At 44.2% G+C, this 16,126-nt stretch overlaps 1 protein-coding gene across 1 annotated transcript; it reads left to right on the plus strand.

The window, feature by feature from the left end:
• Positions 1-14,028: 14,028 nt before the first annotated feature.
• Positions 14,029-14,432, plus strand: LOC139317439 (transcription and mRNA export factor ENY2). The gene has a single exon (XM_070944501.1). The coding sequence runs from the start codon at positions 14,058-14,060 to the stop codon at positions 14,346-14,348; it is 291 nt and encodes a 96-aa protein (XP_070800602.1). The 5' UTR covers positions 14,029-14,057; the 3' UTR covers positions 14,349-14,432.
• Positions 14,433-16,126: the final 1,694 nt, after the last annotated feature.

The following is a 16,126-nucleotide window of genomic DNA, read 5'->3' on the forward strand; positions in this document are numbered from 1 at the left end:
GTGAAGCGTCTTCCGTAGAGGTATTCGTGGAAACGCTTCACTCCAGCCACGATGGCCAGGGCTTCTTTGTCCAGCTGGCTATAGTTCCGTTCTGCGCCGGACATAGTCTTTGAGAAGTACGCTATTGGGGCTTCCGAGCCATTGGGCAGTTCATGGCTGAGAACTGCCCCCACCCCGTAAGGTGACGCGTCGCAGGTCAGTCTGATGGGGAGCGTCTCGCTGTATTGGATGAGGATGCTTTTGGACGTCAATAGTCCTTTGATGGCCCGGAATGCCGCTTCCTCTTCCTGGCCCCACTTCCAGGAAGCCGATTTCCCCAGCAGGCGGTGGAGTGGCTCAGCAACTGTGGCTTTCTGTTTTAAGAAAATGGCGTAGAAGTTGAGCAACCCAAGGAAAGCCTGAAGCTCCGTTTTGTTTTTTGGGCTTGGAGCTTCATGGATTGCTTCCACTTTTGATTTGGTGGGGTGTATGCCTGTGCTATCAATGAGGAAACCCAGGAACTCGACTTCCTGTACTCCTATGATGCACTTGTCCCGCCTGACCCTCAAACCCTTGGCCTTGAACCGCTGCAGGACAAGCCTGAGCCTTTCAAGGAGTTGGGCTCTTGAGTCACCGGAGATGAGCACATCATCGAAGTAAGGCACCACCCCTGGAACGCCTTGGAGAAGGCGTTCCATCATGGATTGGAAGATACCAGGGGCAGCGCTGACTCCAAATTGGAGGCGGTTACATTTAAATGCCCCTCTGTGCGTGACAATTGTCTGAGCCTCCGCCGTTTTGTCATCCACTGGCAGTTGCTGGTAAGCCTGGGCCAGGTCCAGTTTCGCGAAAATTGATCCAGATCCCAGGGAATGCAGCAGATGTTGCACCACTGGGACTGGGTATGCGCTCTGTGCCAACGCCTTGTTGATGGTGCAACGGTAGTCAGCACAGATGCGCACAGACCCATCATGCTTCAGTGGGGTCACAATGGGGGTCTCCCATGAGGCATGATCGATCGGTTCCAGGACGCCCTGGGCGATCAGCTTATCCAGCTGTTCATCTACTTTAGGCTGCAGGGCAAATGGAACTCGGCGGGGCTTGAGCCTGATTGGGGTGATTCCCTTATCCAGATTAAAAGAGATTGGCCTCCCCACAAATTTTCCCAGCTTACCATCGAAGACTTCCTTGAACTCTTCGATGATGGAGTCGAGTTCGTCCCTGCGGATCTCGTGGATGCCCTGAAGTGAAAGTCCTAGCGGCTTGAACCACTCCACACCCAACAGGTTCGGTCGGCTGTGCTGCACGATGGTGATGGGTAGCTTTCCGTTGAAGTCATTGTACTTCACGTGGATGGTGGCTCTGCCTAGGATTTCAATGGGGTTCCCGTTGAAGTCCACAAGTTTGTCTTTCGGGGCTTTCAGCTGGGTCCTTTTGTATGCCGGTTTCAGCTGTTGTAGGTGCTGCCAGTCCATGATGGAGAAGGCGGATCCGGAGTCTACCTCCATCTTGCACGGGGACCCCTCTGCTATCAGCGTCACGTGGAACTTGGTGGTCCCCTCGTCGCTTGTGTGCGCAATGGTGGTGGTCTGGTGCACCGTTCTGTTTCGGGGATATTCCTCCTCCCCGCGCCGGGACTGGTTTGAGGACCGTTTGGATGTCCTCTGATTATCTTTGCGATTTTCCCGGAATCGTGGTCTGGGCGGTTCCGGGGCTGGGTCTGTGGCTCTGCAGGCCTCGGCGATGTGGCCCCTCTTCAGGCATCGGCGGCAGGTCGCGTCCCTCCATCTGCAGTTTGCCCTGGGGTGGTCGCCTCTGCAGCTGCCGCATCGCTCTCCCTGGTCGCCATGCTGTGGGTTTTCCCGCCTGGGGGGGCGGGACACCTTGTGGACGGCCATTTCCCCATCAGACTCGGATTGAGTGGTTGCCTCGTCTGATGAGGTCGGGCCCGACTTGTGGATCTTATGGATCCCTCTTGCTTTTACCATTGCGGCGGCTGCTTGCTCCGACGTTTCAGCCGCTGTTGCCTCGTCGAGGACGTCTTTAAGCGGGATCCTCTTCCTGCTGAGGAATTTCTTTTGCAGCCCCACATCTCGCATTCCAAAAACAATGCGGTCCCGGATGGCATTGTCCACATTGTCGAACTCACAGTTGGCAGCGAGTTGGCGAAGCGCTGCCACGAATTCCTTGATGGATTCACCTTCCCGCTGGTTTCTTTGCTGGAAGGTGAACCTGTTTGCGATGGGGGTGCCTGTAGGTGCATAGTGCTCCTGTAGGACTTCCTGCAGGTCGTTCCAGGACATCTCCTCGATGTCCCTGGGTGCCACGAGGTCAATCGCCATCTCCAGGACGTCCGATCCGCAATGAGCCAGGAAGAGGGCTCTTTTCCTCTCATCATCGAGGTTCTGGTATCCATTGCCTCGCAGGAACTGCCGGAATCGGACCATGTATGACCTCCACTTCTCCCGGGATGGGTCGAATGGGTTCAGCGCGGTCATCGGGGCTTGAGGGGTAGCCATTCTGGAAGTCGCTGTGGTGTAGTGACTTCAGCTCGTTGGGCGATCGTGCCGTGAGTCCTTCTCAGGTTCTCTTCTCTAGTCCTTCGTCGCCAGTGTTAGATCAGGCGCAGGAACAGAAGACGTGACCAGCTCGATACATGTAACAGCTTTATTTACAATGTAACAAGTAAAAGAAGGCTGCTGGCGCGCTGCCGGAGCTCTCCTTATATTCGCTCCCGGCAGACGCACCGCCCCTAGACAGGGATTCAAATCTCCCGCCCGATGGCTGGCAGCCAATCAGGGCGGATGTCCTTATAAGGACATAACAGGGGCAATAAGCTGACTTTGTATAAAAATATACAAAAGAATGAAGGCTATTGCTTAAAGCATTGTAAGCCGCCCTGAGTCTCCGGAGAAGGGCGGCATATAAATCAAATTAAAAAAAAAAAAAAAATCTCTAATTTGTTTTACCAAATTCTCCTCATTTTGCACAAAGCCAGTTTTTTGATCTTCCTTCCATCTAGCTTGAAGTTGACTGTACTGAAACCATGTATAAATTATACCTTCTTCTCTCAGTATATCTAAAGATTTCAAATACATTACCCCCCTTTCCATAATAAGAAGCTCTTTATAGGTAATCACCTCCTGTTTTTGTTCTATACTTATATTTTCTATTGCATGTCTAGGATTTGCCCATAAAGGTATCTTATAATTTAACTTATATTGATATTTTTTCCAAACCCTTAACAAAGCATTTCTTAATATATGAACCTTAAATACTTTATCCACTTTTTTGTCATATAACAAATAGGCATGCCATCCATATAACAAATCATAACCTTCTAAATTCAAAATTCTCCCCTCAGTTAAATTAAACCAATCACTAATTTGTGATAAAACCGCTGCTTCATAATATAATCTTAAATTAGGCATTTTAAGACCCCCTCTTTCACGTGTATCTTGTATAATTTTCATTTTTATTCTGGGTTTTTTCCCAGCCCAAATAAAAGTATTAACACCTTTCTGCCATTCTCTCAGTTTTTCATCTTTCTTAAGCACAGGTATCATTTGGAACAAAAATAAAAATCTAGGTAAAACATTCATTTTAATTGCTGCAATTCTTCCCAATAAAGACAACTGTAATTTTTTCCAATTCTCCATATCCTTCTGTACCTTCTGCCAAAGTACCTCATAATTGTTTTTGTATAATTTTGTATTTGAAGCTGCTATGTATACCCCTAGATATTTAACCTTTTTAACTATTTCAAAATCTGTTAATCTTGCTAGTTTATCTCTTTCAAGTATAGTCATATTTTTAACTATCATCTTTGTCTTATGTGAATTAACTTTAAATCCTGATACTTTCCCGTATTGATCAATTATATCCAATATATATGGAGCCGACTCTATAGGTTGGGATAAAGTAATAACCAAGTCATCTGCAAATGCTCTTAATCTATAATCTTGTTGTCTAATTACAATACCCTTCAATTTTTCTGAATCACGTATCTTGTTCAATAGTACCTCCAAAGTCAAAATAAATAATAGTGGGGACAGAGGACACCCCTGCCTTGTTCCTTTCTCAATTTTAAAAGCCTCTGTTAAACCTCCATTAACTATAATTTGTGCTGTTTGCTGCTGGTATATCGCTCTAATTGATTGTGTAAAATATTCCCCAAAGTGCATTTTCTCTATTATTTTGAACAAAAATTGCCAGTTCAAACGATCAAATGCCTTCTCTGCATCCAAAAATATAAACGCTGCAGGGACTTGATTATTTTTTTCCAAATATTCCAGTAAGTTTACAATTTGTCTAACATTATATCTCATTTGTCTCCCTTTTATAAACCCTGATTGATCATTGTGAATTATTTGTTTCAAACAAATAAGAAATGAGCGGTTTTTGTGGTAGCATTTACACTTGCCCTTGTGACAACTTTGTAGTGTACGTTAGGACTTAGGAAATTACCTATCCAATGTTAACTAGCCCATCTGAATCCTCCAGCCTAAAGGTAATACCTTAAAGATGTAAAGTTATTTAATGCTTTTGGCAGCTGAATTGTAGATGTTTATGAAAGGGAGGAGGAAAAATCCATGACACACTGGAAATTTCTTTCTAAGGTAGGTAAATTGAGGACCCAGTTGTGGGGGCAATAAGCTGACTTTGTATAAATATACAAAAGGATGAAGGCTATTGCTGAGCACATTGTAAGCCGCCCTGCGTCTCCGGAGAAGGGTGGCATATAAATCAAATTAAAAAAAAAAAAAACCTCCCCTTTTACATGACTAAATTTAAATACTTTCTAAAGACTCTTTATTCATTCAAAAAATATTTGAAACTTTTTAATCCCATATTTGTTTTGAATATAGTCAATCCATCTTCTCCATTCCAAAATATATCTTTCATTTGAATAGTCCTTCAAATACACTGAAATTTTGGCCATCTCTGCTAAGTTCATTACTTTTTAGTGTCCATTCTTCAATAGTAGGCAAATCTTCCTTCTTCCAATACTGCGCCACCAAAAGTCTTGCTGCGGTTATTAAATTTAAAATCAAATTAGTCTCTATAACCGTACAATCTGTAATTATACCCAGCAAAAACAGCTGTGGAGTAAACTTTATCTTTTTTTAAAGAATGTTTTGCATAATCCACCATATTTTTATCCAGAATGCTTTGATTTTTTTACATGTCCACCATATATGATAATACGTGGCTTCATCACACTCACATCTCCAACACTTAGATTGTAAACTTGGATACATACAAGCTAACTTTTTAGGATCTAAGTGCCATCTATAAAACATTTTATAAAAATTTTCTCTCATATTTTGAGCTTGCATAAATTTTACATTTCTAACCCATATTTTTTCCCACATTTCTATCATTATTGGTTCCTCAATATTTTGTGCCCATTTTATCATACAATCTTTAACTAACTCCGTTTCTGAATCTATTTCTATCAATGTATTATACAACCTTTTTATATGCATTTGACTCTGGTCTTTGATTTGTTTTACCAAGTTTTCATCCGTTTGCATGATACCAATTTTCTGATCCTCTTTCCATCTAGCTTGTAACTGTCCGTACTGAAACCAAGTTTGAATTATCCTTTCTTCTTTTAGTACATTCAAAGACTTTAACTGTAATATACCTCTTTCCATATTGAGAAGCTCTTCATATGTAATCACATCTTGTTTTTGTTCTACATTTATATTCTCTATCGCATGTCTGGGTACTGCCCATATAGGTATCTTATCATTTAATTTGTATTGATACTTTCTCCAGACACGCAATAAAGCATTCCTTAATATATGGCTTTTAAAAGTCTTATCCACCTTCTTGTCATATAATAAATAAGCATGCCAACCATATAACAAATAATATCCCTCAATATTCAAAATTCTTCCTTCTGTTAAATTAATCCAATCACTAATTGCTGATAGGGCAGCTGCTTCGTAATATAATCTTAAATTGGGCATTTTGAGACCTCCTCTTTCCCATATATCTTGCATTATCTTTAATTTTATTCTCGGTCTTTTCCCTGCCCAAACAAAATTATTAATACCCTTCTACCATTCCCCCAAATTTGCATCTTTTTTAAGTATTGGTATCATTTGAAAAAGAAATAAAAACTTAGGCAAAACATTCATTTTTATTACTGCTATTCTTCCCAACAGAGACAATTGTAGTTTTTTCCACTTGTCCATCTCTTTCTGTATTTTTTGCCATAATGGTTCATAATTATACTTATATAATTTCACATTTGAAGTTGTAATATATACCCCTAAATATTTAACCTTTTTTACTATTTCAAATCCTGTTACTCTTTCTAATTCTTCTTTTTGATTTGTAGTCATATTTTTAGTTATTATCTTTGTTTTCCCTATATTTATTTTAAAACCTGATACTTGACCATATTGATTAACTATATACATTAAACCTATAGCTGATTGCACTGGTTGGGTTAAAGTTACAACCAAGTCATCTGCAAATGCTCGAAATCTGTAATCATAATGCCTAATTTTAATTCCTTTTATTTTATCTGACTCCCGTATTTTGTTCAGCAAAAATTCCAAAGTCAAAATAAACAATAATGGGGACAGGGGACACCCCTGTCTTGTTCCTTTTTCAATTTTGAAGGTTTCTGTTAAGCTACCATTAATTATTATTTGTGCTGTTTGTTCCTGGTATATTGCCTTAATAGATTGTGTAAACTACTCTCCAAACTGCATCTTTTGTATTATTTTCAGTAAAAAAATGCCAATTCAATCGATCAAATGCTTTCTCCACATCCAGAAATATAAGCACTGCAGGGACTTTGTTGTTCTTCCCCAAATACTCCAGTACATTAACAATTTGCCTTACATTGCTTTTCATCTGTCTCCCATTTATAAATCCAGATTGATCATTGTGAATCATTTGTTGCATAACTAACATTAACCTATTTGCTAATATTTTGGCAAAAATCTTATAATCTGTATTAAGTAGCGATATAGGCCTTTAGTTTTTTGGCTGACTATGGTCTTGGTCCTCCTTCAGGATCAAAGAAATAAAGGCTGTTCTCCATGATGGGGGTACATTTCCTCCAAATTGTATTCTACTAAATAGTTCCTTAAGTGGTTCCACCATTTCTAACTGCAAATTTTTATAATAAACGGCTGTCAATCCATCTGTTCCAGGAGCCTTGCCAACCTTTAACTGCTTAATTGCCAAGAAAATTTCCTCTGAAGTTATCGGTTGATTCAATTTTTCCCTTTGCTCATCTGTAAGTATAGGGATATTCTCCTTCTGTAGGTATCTATCTATTTCTATACCCTGAATTTTATCACTAGCATACAACCTCGTATAAAATTCTATAAATGCTTTTTTAATCATATTTTGTTGATACACCTCTTTACCTTTATATTCTATTTTCTCTATAGTATGAGACTTTTGTTTTTTCCTTAGCAAATATGCTAACCATCTTTAATTTAATTTAATTTAATTTAATTTAATTTAATTTAATTTAATTTAATTTAATTTAATTTAATTTAATTTAATTTAATTTAATTTAATTATTTAATTTAATTTAATTTATTTTATTTTTTTATTTCTATACCGCCCTTCTCCCGCAGGACTCAGGGCGGTGCACAGCCAAAATAAAACATCATATACAAAATTTAAAAAACAATTTAAAAACAATTAAATAATTTTGGCCCAAATAATTTAAAACAACCCAGATTAAAACCGAATCAATTAAAACTGAGAGGACGGGATCAAGCCAGCCCAGCTAGATGGAATAAGTGTGTTTTTAGGGCCCGACGAAAAGTCCGGAGGTCTGATATCGTGCGTATCTCAGGGGGTAGGTCGTTCCAGAGGGCTGGTGCCGCCACAGAGAAGGCTCTCCCCCTGGGGGTCGCCAGCCGGCACTGTCTGGCCGACGGCACCCTGAGGAGGCCCTCTCTGTGCGAGCGAACCATCCGGTGGGAGGCTATTGGCGGCAGAAGGCGGTCTCGCAAATACCCCGGCCCTAAGCCATGGAGCGCTTTAAAGGTGATCACCTGATCTGTCCCCGTCCACACACACACACAAACACAGCCAGCCGAGGGTTAAGGAAGCACTTGGCACACACCCAGGTCTTTATCTCCAACTTGGCAGCGATATACACACCGTCTGCCAAGTGCTTTTATTTCCACAGAAAACAGAAAGATAATATACTCAGCGTACAAGAGTCCAACAAAAATAAATATTCCTCTTAGCAGTTTCGGACGATGCTCTAGTGACTATCCAAGGTTTATTTTTGTTCGTCACAGGGATCACTGGCCACCACCTTCTATTATATAGTCTCTGGGGTGTGGTCCAGTGACTCAGTTCTAATCCCTAGCACGCCTCCTGAGCTGCTGCAATCGTTTATCACGCCTTCGGAGGCGTGCGTCCAGGAATGATGTCTCTCCTTCACTCTCATCCGAGACACCTGTCTCCCTGCTAATCTCCTCTCCCTCGGCCGGCACCTGAGACAGTGCCAGAGGGGAGGGGCCTGGAGAGGGAGGCCTGGCTGACTCCTCTTCCTCATGCTCGGAGCTTTCTTCCTCCGATGGGATAGGCTCAGAGGGTGGGGCCACAACAATCACCAACACCTTGAAGCGCACCCGGAAGACCACAGGAAGCCAGTGCAGCTCGCACAGGAGGGGTGTCACGTGGGCACAACGAGTTGCGCCCATAACCACCCACGCGGCCGCATTCTGGACCAACTGCAGCCTCCGGGTGCACCCCAAGGGGAGCCCCATGTAGAGAGTATTGCAGTAGTCCAGGCGGGAAGTGACGAGTGCTTGAGTGACCGTGCGTAGGGAGTCCCGATCCAGAAAGGGACGCAACTGGCGTATCAGGCGAACCTGATAGAAAGCCCCCCTGGCCATGGCTGTCATATGCTCTTCTAAAGACAGCCATGCATCCAGGAGGACGCCTAAGTTGCGAGCCCTCTCCGTGGGGGCCAATGATTCGCCCCCAATAGCCAGCGATGGCACCAGCTGGCTATATCGGGACGCCGGAAGCCACAGCCACTCGGTCTTGTAAGGGTTGAGTCGGAGCCTGTTTCTCCCCATCCAGGCCCGCACGGCCTCCAGGCACTGGGACATCACTTCAAGGGCATCGTTGGGGTGGCCTGGGGTGGAGATGTACAGCTGAGTGTCGTCAGCGTACTGATGGAACTCCACCCCAAAGCCACGGATGATCTCGCCCAGCGGCTTCACATAAATGTTGAACAGAAGGGGCGAGAGGACCGACCCTTGTGGCACCCCACAAGCAAGGTGCCTCGGGGTCGACCGCTGCCCCCCTGTCAACACAGATTGCGACCGGTCAGAGAGGTAGGAGGAGAACCACCGCAGAATGGTGCCCCCCACCCCCAACCCCGCCAACTGGTGCAACATGATACCATGGTCGATGGTATCAAAAGCCGCTGAGAGATCTAACAGGACCAGGATAGAGGAGCAACCCCTATCCCGAGCCCTCCAGAGATCATCCACCAACGCGACCAATGCCGTTTCCGTGCTGTGCCCAGGCCGGAAGCCTGGTTTATTCTACCTGGTTTATTCGCATTGCAAAAAGTATTGTGTTTAGCATATTGTAAATTAGTTGCTACCTGATCTGACATCAATATCTTAAACTGCCCTCGCAATAAGATAATTGCTTCTTTTATTTTCTTATCTGCTGGATTTAATATTAATGCCTGCTCTTTCTTTTTTATTTCCTCTTCTAATTCCATCCGTTTTTTCACCTGTCTACGTCTATATGTATTGTTCAAATATATTAAAACACCTCTCATGTATGCTTTGCTTGCATCCCAAACCATTTCCATGGGTGTACCCTTATGCATATTCATAACAAAAAATTATTTCATTAATTTTTTACATTCTTTCACATTTTCCTCATATCTAAATAGATTTTCATTTAACCACCAAGACCTCCTGGAACCCTTTCCATATTCCAATTCCATCCAAACCGGGCTATGGTCTGTTAAAATTCTTGGACATATCTTCGTCTTCTTCACCCTAGAAAGAAAATCATTAGTAATTAATATGAAATCATTTCTAGAAAAGGACTGGTGCCTATCAGAGAAAAATGTAAAATCTTGTTCTTTAACGTTCCGTTCTCGCCAAATATCTCTCAACTCCATACCATCCATCATGTCAAAAAAGGATTTAGGCAGTCTAGCACGCGTTTGGATGTTTGACAAGAGCCCTTTCTTATCTTTTTGGGTATCCACTACTCCATTCCAGTCACCCAATAATATACACGATTTATAATCCCATTGTATTAATTTGGTATGCAGAAGCTTATAAAATTTCTCTTGTTGTTGATTAGGTGCATATACGCCAATTAAAAGTATTTTCTTCCCTTCTATTAAAAGTTCAATTGCTATATATCTTCCTTAAGCATCTACTTCAATTGATTTAGCGATTAAGTCTTTCCTTAAATATATTACTATACTATTTTTCTTCTCTGGAGCAGATGCAACAAAGTGTGTTCCCAATCTTGCATTTATCAAATATTTTTGGTTTCTTGTTCTAATATGTGTTTCTTGCAAACAAATTACATCATTTTTAAACTGTTTCAGATAATGAAATATTTTCTTTCTCTTCTGCGGTGAATTTAAGCTATTAACATTCCATGTTAAGAATCTAATTGCCATTCTTGGACCCCTGAAGCTTTTTGAGTGCCAGCTCCTCCCACTGCTTCTGTATTTGTAGTTTCTTGAATTATTATCTGAGTTTGCTGTGCCTTTAATTCTTGTTCTTTACGTTGGCTGCCGCTTGAGTTTGTCTTTGATCCTTTGGTCCTTCTATTTTTTCAGATAATTCCAAAGCTTGAACAGTACCCGAAAGTTGCAATAAATCTTCTTGCGTAATCAAAGCCCCTCCTTGGACTTGTGCCTGCATACCTTCCTTCTCCCCCTTTCTTGCCTCCTCTGCTTCTTTTCTTCTTCTAACTTCTGGGGATGGTGGGCGTCCAGCCTTTAGTACATTGATGTAAAAATCTCTAGCCTTCCAAACTGTATTAAGACGATATCTTTCTCCTGAGTAGTTCACCACTAATCCAGCTGGAACCTCCCATCTGTACTGCATCTGGCGTTTTCTGAGTTCTTCAACTAGAAATGCATAATCCTTTCTAGTTCTCAACATTTTTGGGGGAATTTCTTTCAGTACTAAAACCTCCTGTCCTGCCACTTGGAGTTTATTTTTGTAAGAAGCTTGTAAGATTTCATTTCGTATCCTCCTTGTAGTAAAGTAAATTACAATATCTCTTGGTAATTGTCTCTGTCTGGCAACCCATGAGTTAGTTTTTATCTATTTGCCATTCAAACTCTGCCTTTGAGTCTCCAGTTAACTGTGCAAAAGCTTCTGCAAAAATCTCTCTCAGGTTCTCTTGATTATTTTCTCTCAGACCTCTTACTCTCAGGGCAAACTCCATTGCTCTATATTGTATCATTGTAACTTCTGCGTCTGCCTTTTCCATCTTAGTTTGAACCTCGCCCATTTTATTCTCCAAATTCACATTAGACTGATTAATTTCTTCCACCCTTTCCTCCAACGATTCAACATGACCTGCCAGACCCTGAAGCGCCAAAACAATGTCTTCTCTTATTTCTTTATTTCGAGTTTGGATTACTTCCTTAATTTCAGCCATCTCCACAGACACGTCTTTAATTTTTTCCTCAAAAACGGATGTAATTTTTCCTTCTAGAACAGAGGCTTGCACCTTTAAAGCCTCCTGAAGGTCTTCTAGTGTCAATAATTGTGTATCCGCTGGGGCTAACAAAGATTGCAGTTTAGATGATTGAGCTGGTGATTGAGCTGGTGATGCCCCAGCACTTTTAGTAACTCCAATTTTTATTTACTTTGAGGCCATTTTTTAATTTTCAAATTGCACTTTTACAACAGCCAAATCAATAAGTCCAATAAGTCCAATTAATTCCCAATCCTTAGTAGATATTATAATTTGTTAAAAGTCAATACTGTATTCTTTAATCCTGAAGTCTTAATTCTTTTAAGCCAAGGTCCATTAATTTTAAACGGGGCTGTCAATGTTAACAAACACTTTCCTCTTAACTTTCGTTTTCACACCCTTCTAGAGTTCCGGCTGTCAGCACTCCAAACTACATTCGTTCCAGTGCTGACATAAGGAGGAGAAGAGGGGGCAGCTGGCAAGAGGACGCTTGACTTTTCACCTACTTATTTTCCCTGAAGATAATATCCCCTAGGAGATGAGATGGGAGGGGGGACATTCCTGGGAGCTGAAGTAGTAGATATGGGGAGAGTGATTTGGAAGATGGCCAATGAGACACAGAGAATTGGGGAATGGAAAGGGAAGGTTTGGGGTCAGGAAGTCAGTGTTGGCTGCGACATAATTGGGGACAGATTGTCGTGCTTAATAAATGAAAGATTTCATCAAAGACTATTTGTTTGGAAATGCAATTTATTTGAAGACGACACCGAAACCTGACACCAGCGCCATTTCCTTTCCTCTTTGTTTTAAAAAATAGCCTCAGAAGGAAGAAGTATAGATTTAGATTTAGATTAGATTTAGATTTTATTTGATTTATATACCGCCCCACTCCCGAAGGACTCAGGGCGGTGAACAGCCACAGATAAAACACATAAATACAAAATTTAAAAGCAAAGTAAAACCGAATTAAACAATTTTGGCCCAAGACAGATTTAAAACATCCCAATAATTTAAAACAGATTAAAATTTAAATTTTAAAAAGGGAAAAAGGGAAAAGATTAGGCCAGGCCGGCCTGATGGAATAAAAAGGTCTTAAGAGCACAGCGGAAGGTGCACAGATCCGGGATCCTCCGTATCTCCGGGGGGAGCTCATTCCAGATAGTAGGTGCCCCCACAGAGAAGGCTCTCCCCCTGGGGGCCACCAGTCGACATTGTTTGGCCAACGGCACCCGGAGGAGCCCCTCTCTATGAGAGCGTACTGGCTGGTGGGAGGCTATTGGTGGCAGCAGGCGGTCCCGTAAGTAACCAGGTCCTAAGCCATGGAGCGCTCTAAAGGTGGTAACCAAAACCTTGAAGCGCACCCGGAAGATCACCGGGAGCCAGTGCAGCTCGCACAGGAGAGGTTTTACATGGGAACGCCATGTCGCTCCCATAACCACCCGCGCGGCCGCACTCTGTGCCAGTTGGAGCCTCCGGGTGCTCCTCAAGGGGAGCCCCATGTAGAGACTGTTGCAATAGTCCAGGCGGGAAGTGACTAGGGCATGAGTGACCGTGAGTAAGGAGTCCCTATCCAGAAAGGGACGCAACTGGCGAATCAGGCGAACCTGATGAAAAATCCTCCTGGTCACGGCTGTCAAATGCTCTTCTAAAGACAGCCATGAATCCAGGAGGACGCCCAAGTTGCGAGCCCTCTCCGTGGGGGCCAGCGATTTGCCCCCAATAGTCAGTGATGGCGCCAACTGACTATATCAGGATGTCGCAAACCACAGCCACTCAGTCTTGGATGGGTTGAGCCTGAGCCTGTTTCTCCCCATCCAGATCCGCATGGCCTCCAGGCACCGGGACATCACTTCAAGGGCATCGTTGGGGTGGTCCGGGGTGGAGATGTACAGCTGAGTGTCGTCAGCGTACTGGTGGTACTTCACCCCGAAACCACGGATGATCTCACCCAGCGGCTTTACATAAATGTTGAACAAAAGGGGCGAGAGGACCGACCCTTGTGGCACCCCACATATGAGGGGCCTCGGGGTCGACCTCTGCCCCCCTGCCAACACAGACTGCAACCGGTCAGAGAGAAATGAGGAGAACCACCGCAACACAGTGCCCCCCACCCCTAACTCTTCCAACCGGTGCAGCATGATACCATGGTCGATGGTATCAAAAGCCACTGAGAGATCTAATAGGACCAGGACAGAGGAGCAACCCCTGTCCCGAGCCCTACAGAGATCATCAACCAAGCTCTTTAGTTGGGTAAAGTCTTGGGCAACCCGGGGAGAGTTGGTCTTGTCGCGAGTTCGAGGCTCCGTTGAACTGGGTCTCCTCGGAGACTGAGCTCATGGAGGAAGCAAATCTGGTCTACTTGCACGCAGGAGGGAAAAATGAACAAAGATGCACAAATGAGAGCAACTATTAATCAAAAGTTAATTGAAACAGGAGAACGAGAACGCCTTAAAGAACTACTGAGAGCCAAATTAATTGAATGTGGTTGGAAAGATCAGCTAAAAGCACACTGCAAAGATGTCATCAAAGAGAAAGGGCTAGAACATGTTACAGTTGATGATTTGGTGGCTGAAATTACTCCAAAAGGCAGAGCTTTGGTGCCTGATAGTGTAAAGAAAGAACTTCTACAGAGAATAAGAACATTTCTGGCTCAACATGCCAGTCTTTGAGCCATCCGTTTGAATTTTCCCGTGCTTTAACACACTGTGTTCAGTAAATCACATGAAAAACTGGGCATTTTTCATACTTCAGGGTTCAAGTTCACTATTTTTTTAAAATATTTTGTTTACTTACTCCAAGTCCACTTTGATATCCTGACCTCTTAATGTTTAATAAAAGAGAACAATGCCAACAAAAAAAAAAAGAGAGAGAGATCATCAACCAACGCGACCAATGCCGTTTCTGTGCTGTACCCAGGCCTGAAGCCCGACTGGAATGGATCCAGATACGTTGTTTCATCCAGGTGCTGGGGGAGCTGTCGCGCAACCACACTCTCAACAACCTTCACCACAAAGCGAAGGTTGGAGACCAGACGATAATTTGCCAACACTGCCGGGTCCAGGGAAGGATTCTTGAGGAGAGGCCTCACCACCGCCTCTTTCAAGGCGGCGGGGAAGTCACCCTCACCCAATGAAGCATTTATTGTGCCTCGCGTCACCTCCTGGGAAGCCAGCACTAACCAGGAGGGACACTGGTCCAACAAACATGTGGTCGCATTCAGTCTGCCCAGAATCCTGTCCACGTCCTCAGGAGTCACAGGATCAAACTCATCCCAGAAAACATTCTCAAGACCTGCCTCAGTCATCCCCCCTGAAACTACCCAGTCAGAGTCCAGGTCTTCCCAAATCTGAGTGATTTTGTCATACAGATACTATACAAAGTCCTCAGCTCTACCCTCCAAGGGGTCCTCCCGCGCTCCCTGGTGGAGCAGGGAGCGGGTCACCCTAAACAGGGCGGCTGGGTGGTTATCTGATGATGCAATAAGAGCAGCAATATAATTACATTTTGCTGCTTTTATCGCCACTAGGTAATTCTTAATATGAGATCTTACCAGTGTCCTGTCGGATTCAGAAAGGCTGGCCCTCCAACTGCTCTCTAGGTGTCTTTTCTGGCGCTTCATCTCTCTTAGCTCCTCCATAAACCAAGGAGCCAGATGAGATCGGTGCCAGGTCAGAGGCCGCAAAGGCACGACCCGATCCAGAGCTCCAGCGGCCGCCCTATCCCAGGTGGCCACTAGGTCTCCAGTCGAGGCGTGTGCCAGAGCCTCAGGGAATGGCCCAAGCTCCGTCTGGAACCTATCAGGCTCCATCAGGCACCTGGGGCGGAACCATTTTACCGGCTCCGCCTCCCTGCGGCGGGGTGCAGCGGTTCGAAGGTCAAGGCAAAGGAGAGAGTGATCCGACCATGACAAGGGCTCGGTGACTATATCCCCTATTTCAAGATCACTCAACCACTGTCCAGAGACAAAAACCAGGTCCAGCGTGTTTCCCCCCATGTGGGTAGGGCCATGAATTAACTGGGTCAGGTCCATAGCTGTCATGGAAGCCATGAACTCCCGAGCCACCTCAGACGCCTCACCCGTGGACGGCAGGTTGAAATCCCCCATGACCATAAATCTAGGGGTGTTAACCGCCACCGCGGCGATGACGTTGAGTAGCTCGGGCAGGGCTGCTGCCACGTGGCAGGGAGCCAGGTACGTGATCAGCAAACCCATCTTCACCCCATGACCCCACTTCACAAGGAGGGACTCACAGCCGGCCGTCTGAGGAACAGTGGCCTCCCTCGGTCTAAGACCTTCTTTAATAATAACCGCTACCCCCCCCGCCCCACCCCTGTGACCTCGGCTGATGAAATGCATGGAAACCTGGTGGGCACATTTCAACGAGGGGAACCCCCCCTCCTAGCCCAACCAGGTCTCCGTAATACCTGCCAGGTCCGCTCCCCCCTC

The sequence above is a fragment of the Pituophis catenifer genome, unplaced genomic scaffold (assembly GCF_029215685.1).
Source record: "Pituophis catenifer annectens isolate HBS135680 unplaced genomic scaffold, rPitCat1.0.hap2 SCAF_5, whole genome shotgun sequence".
NCBI classification, from domain to species: Eukaryota; Metazoa; Chordata; class Lepidosauria; order Squamata; family Colubridae; genus Pituophis; species Pituophis catenifer.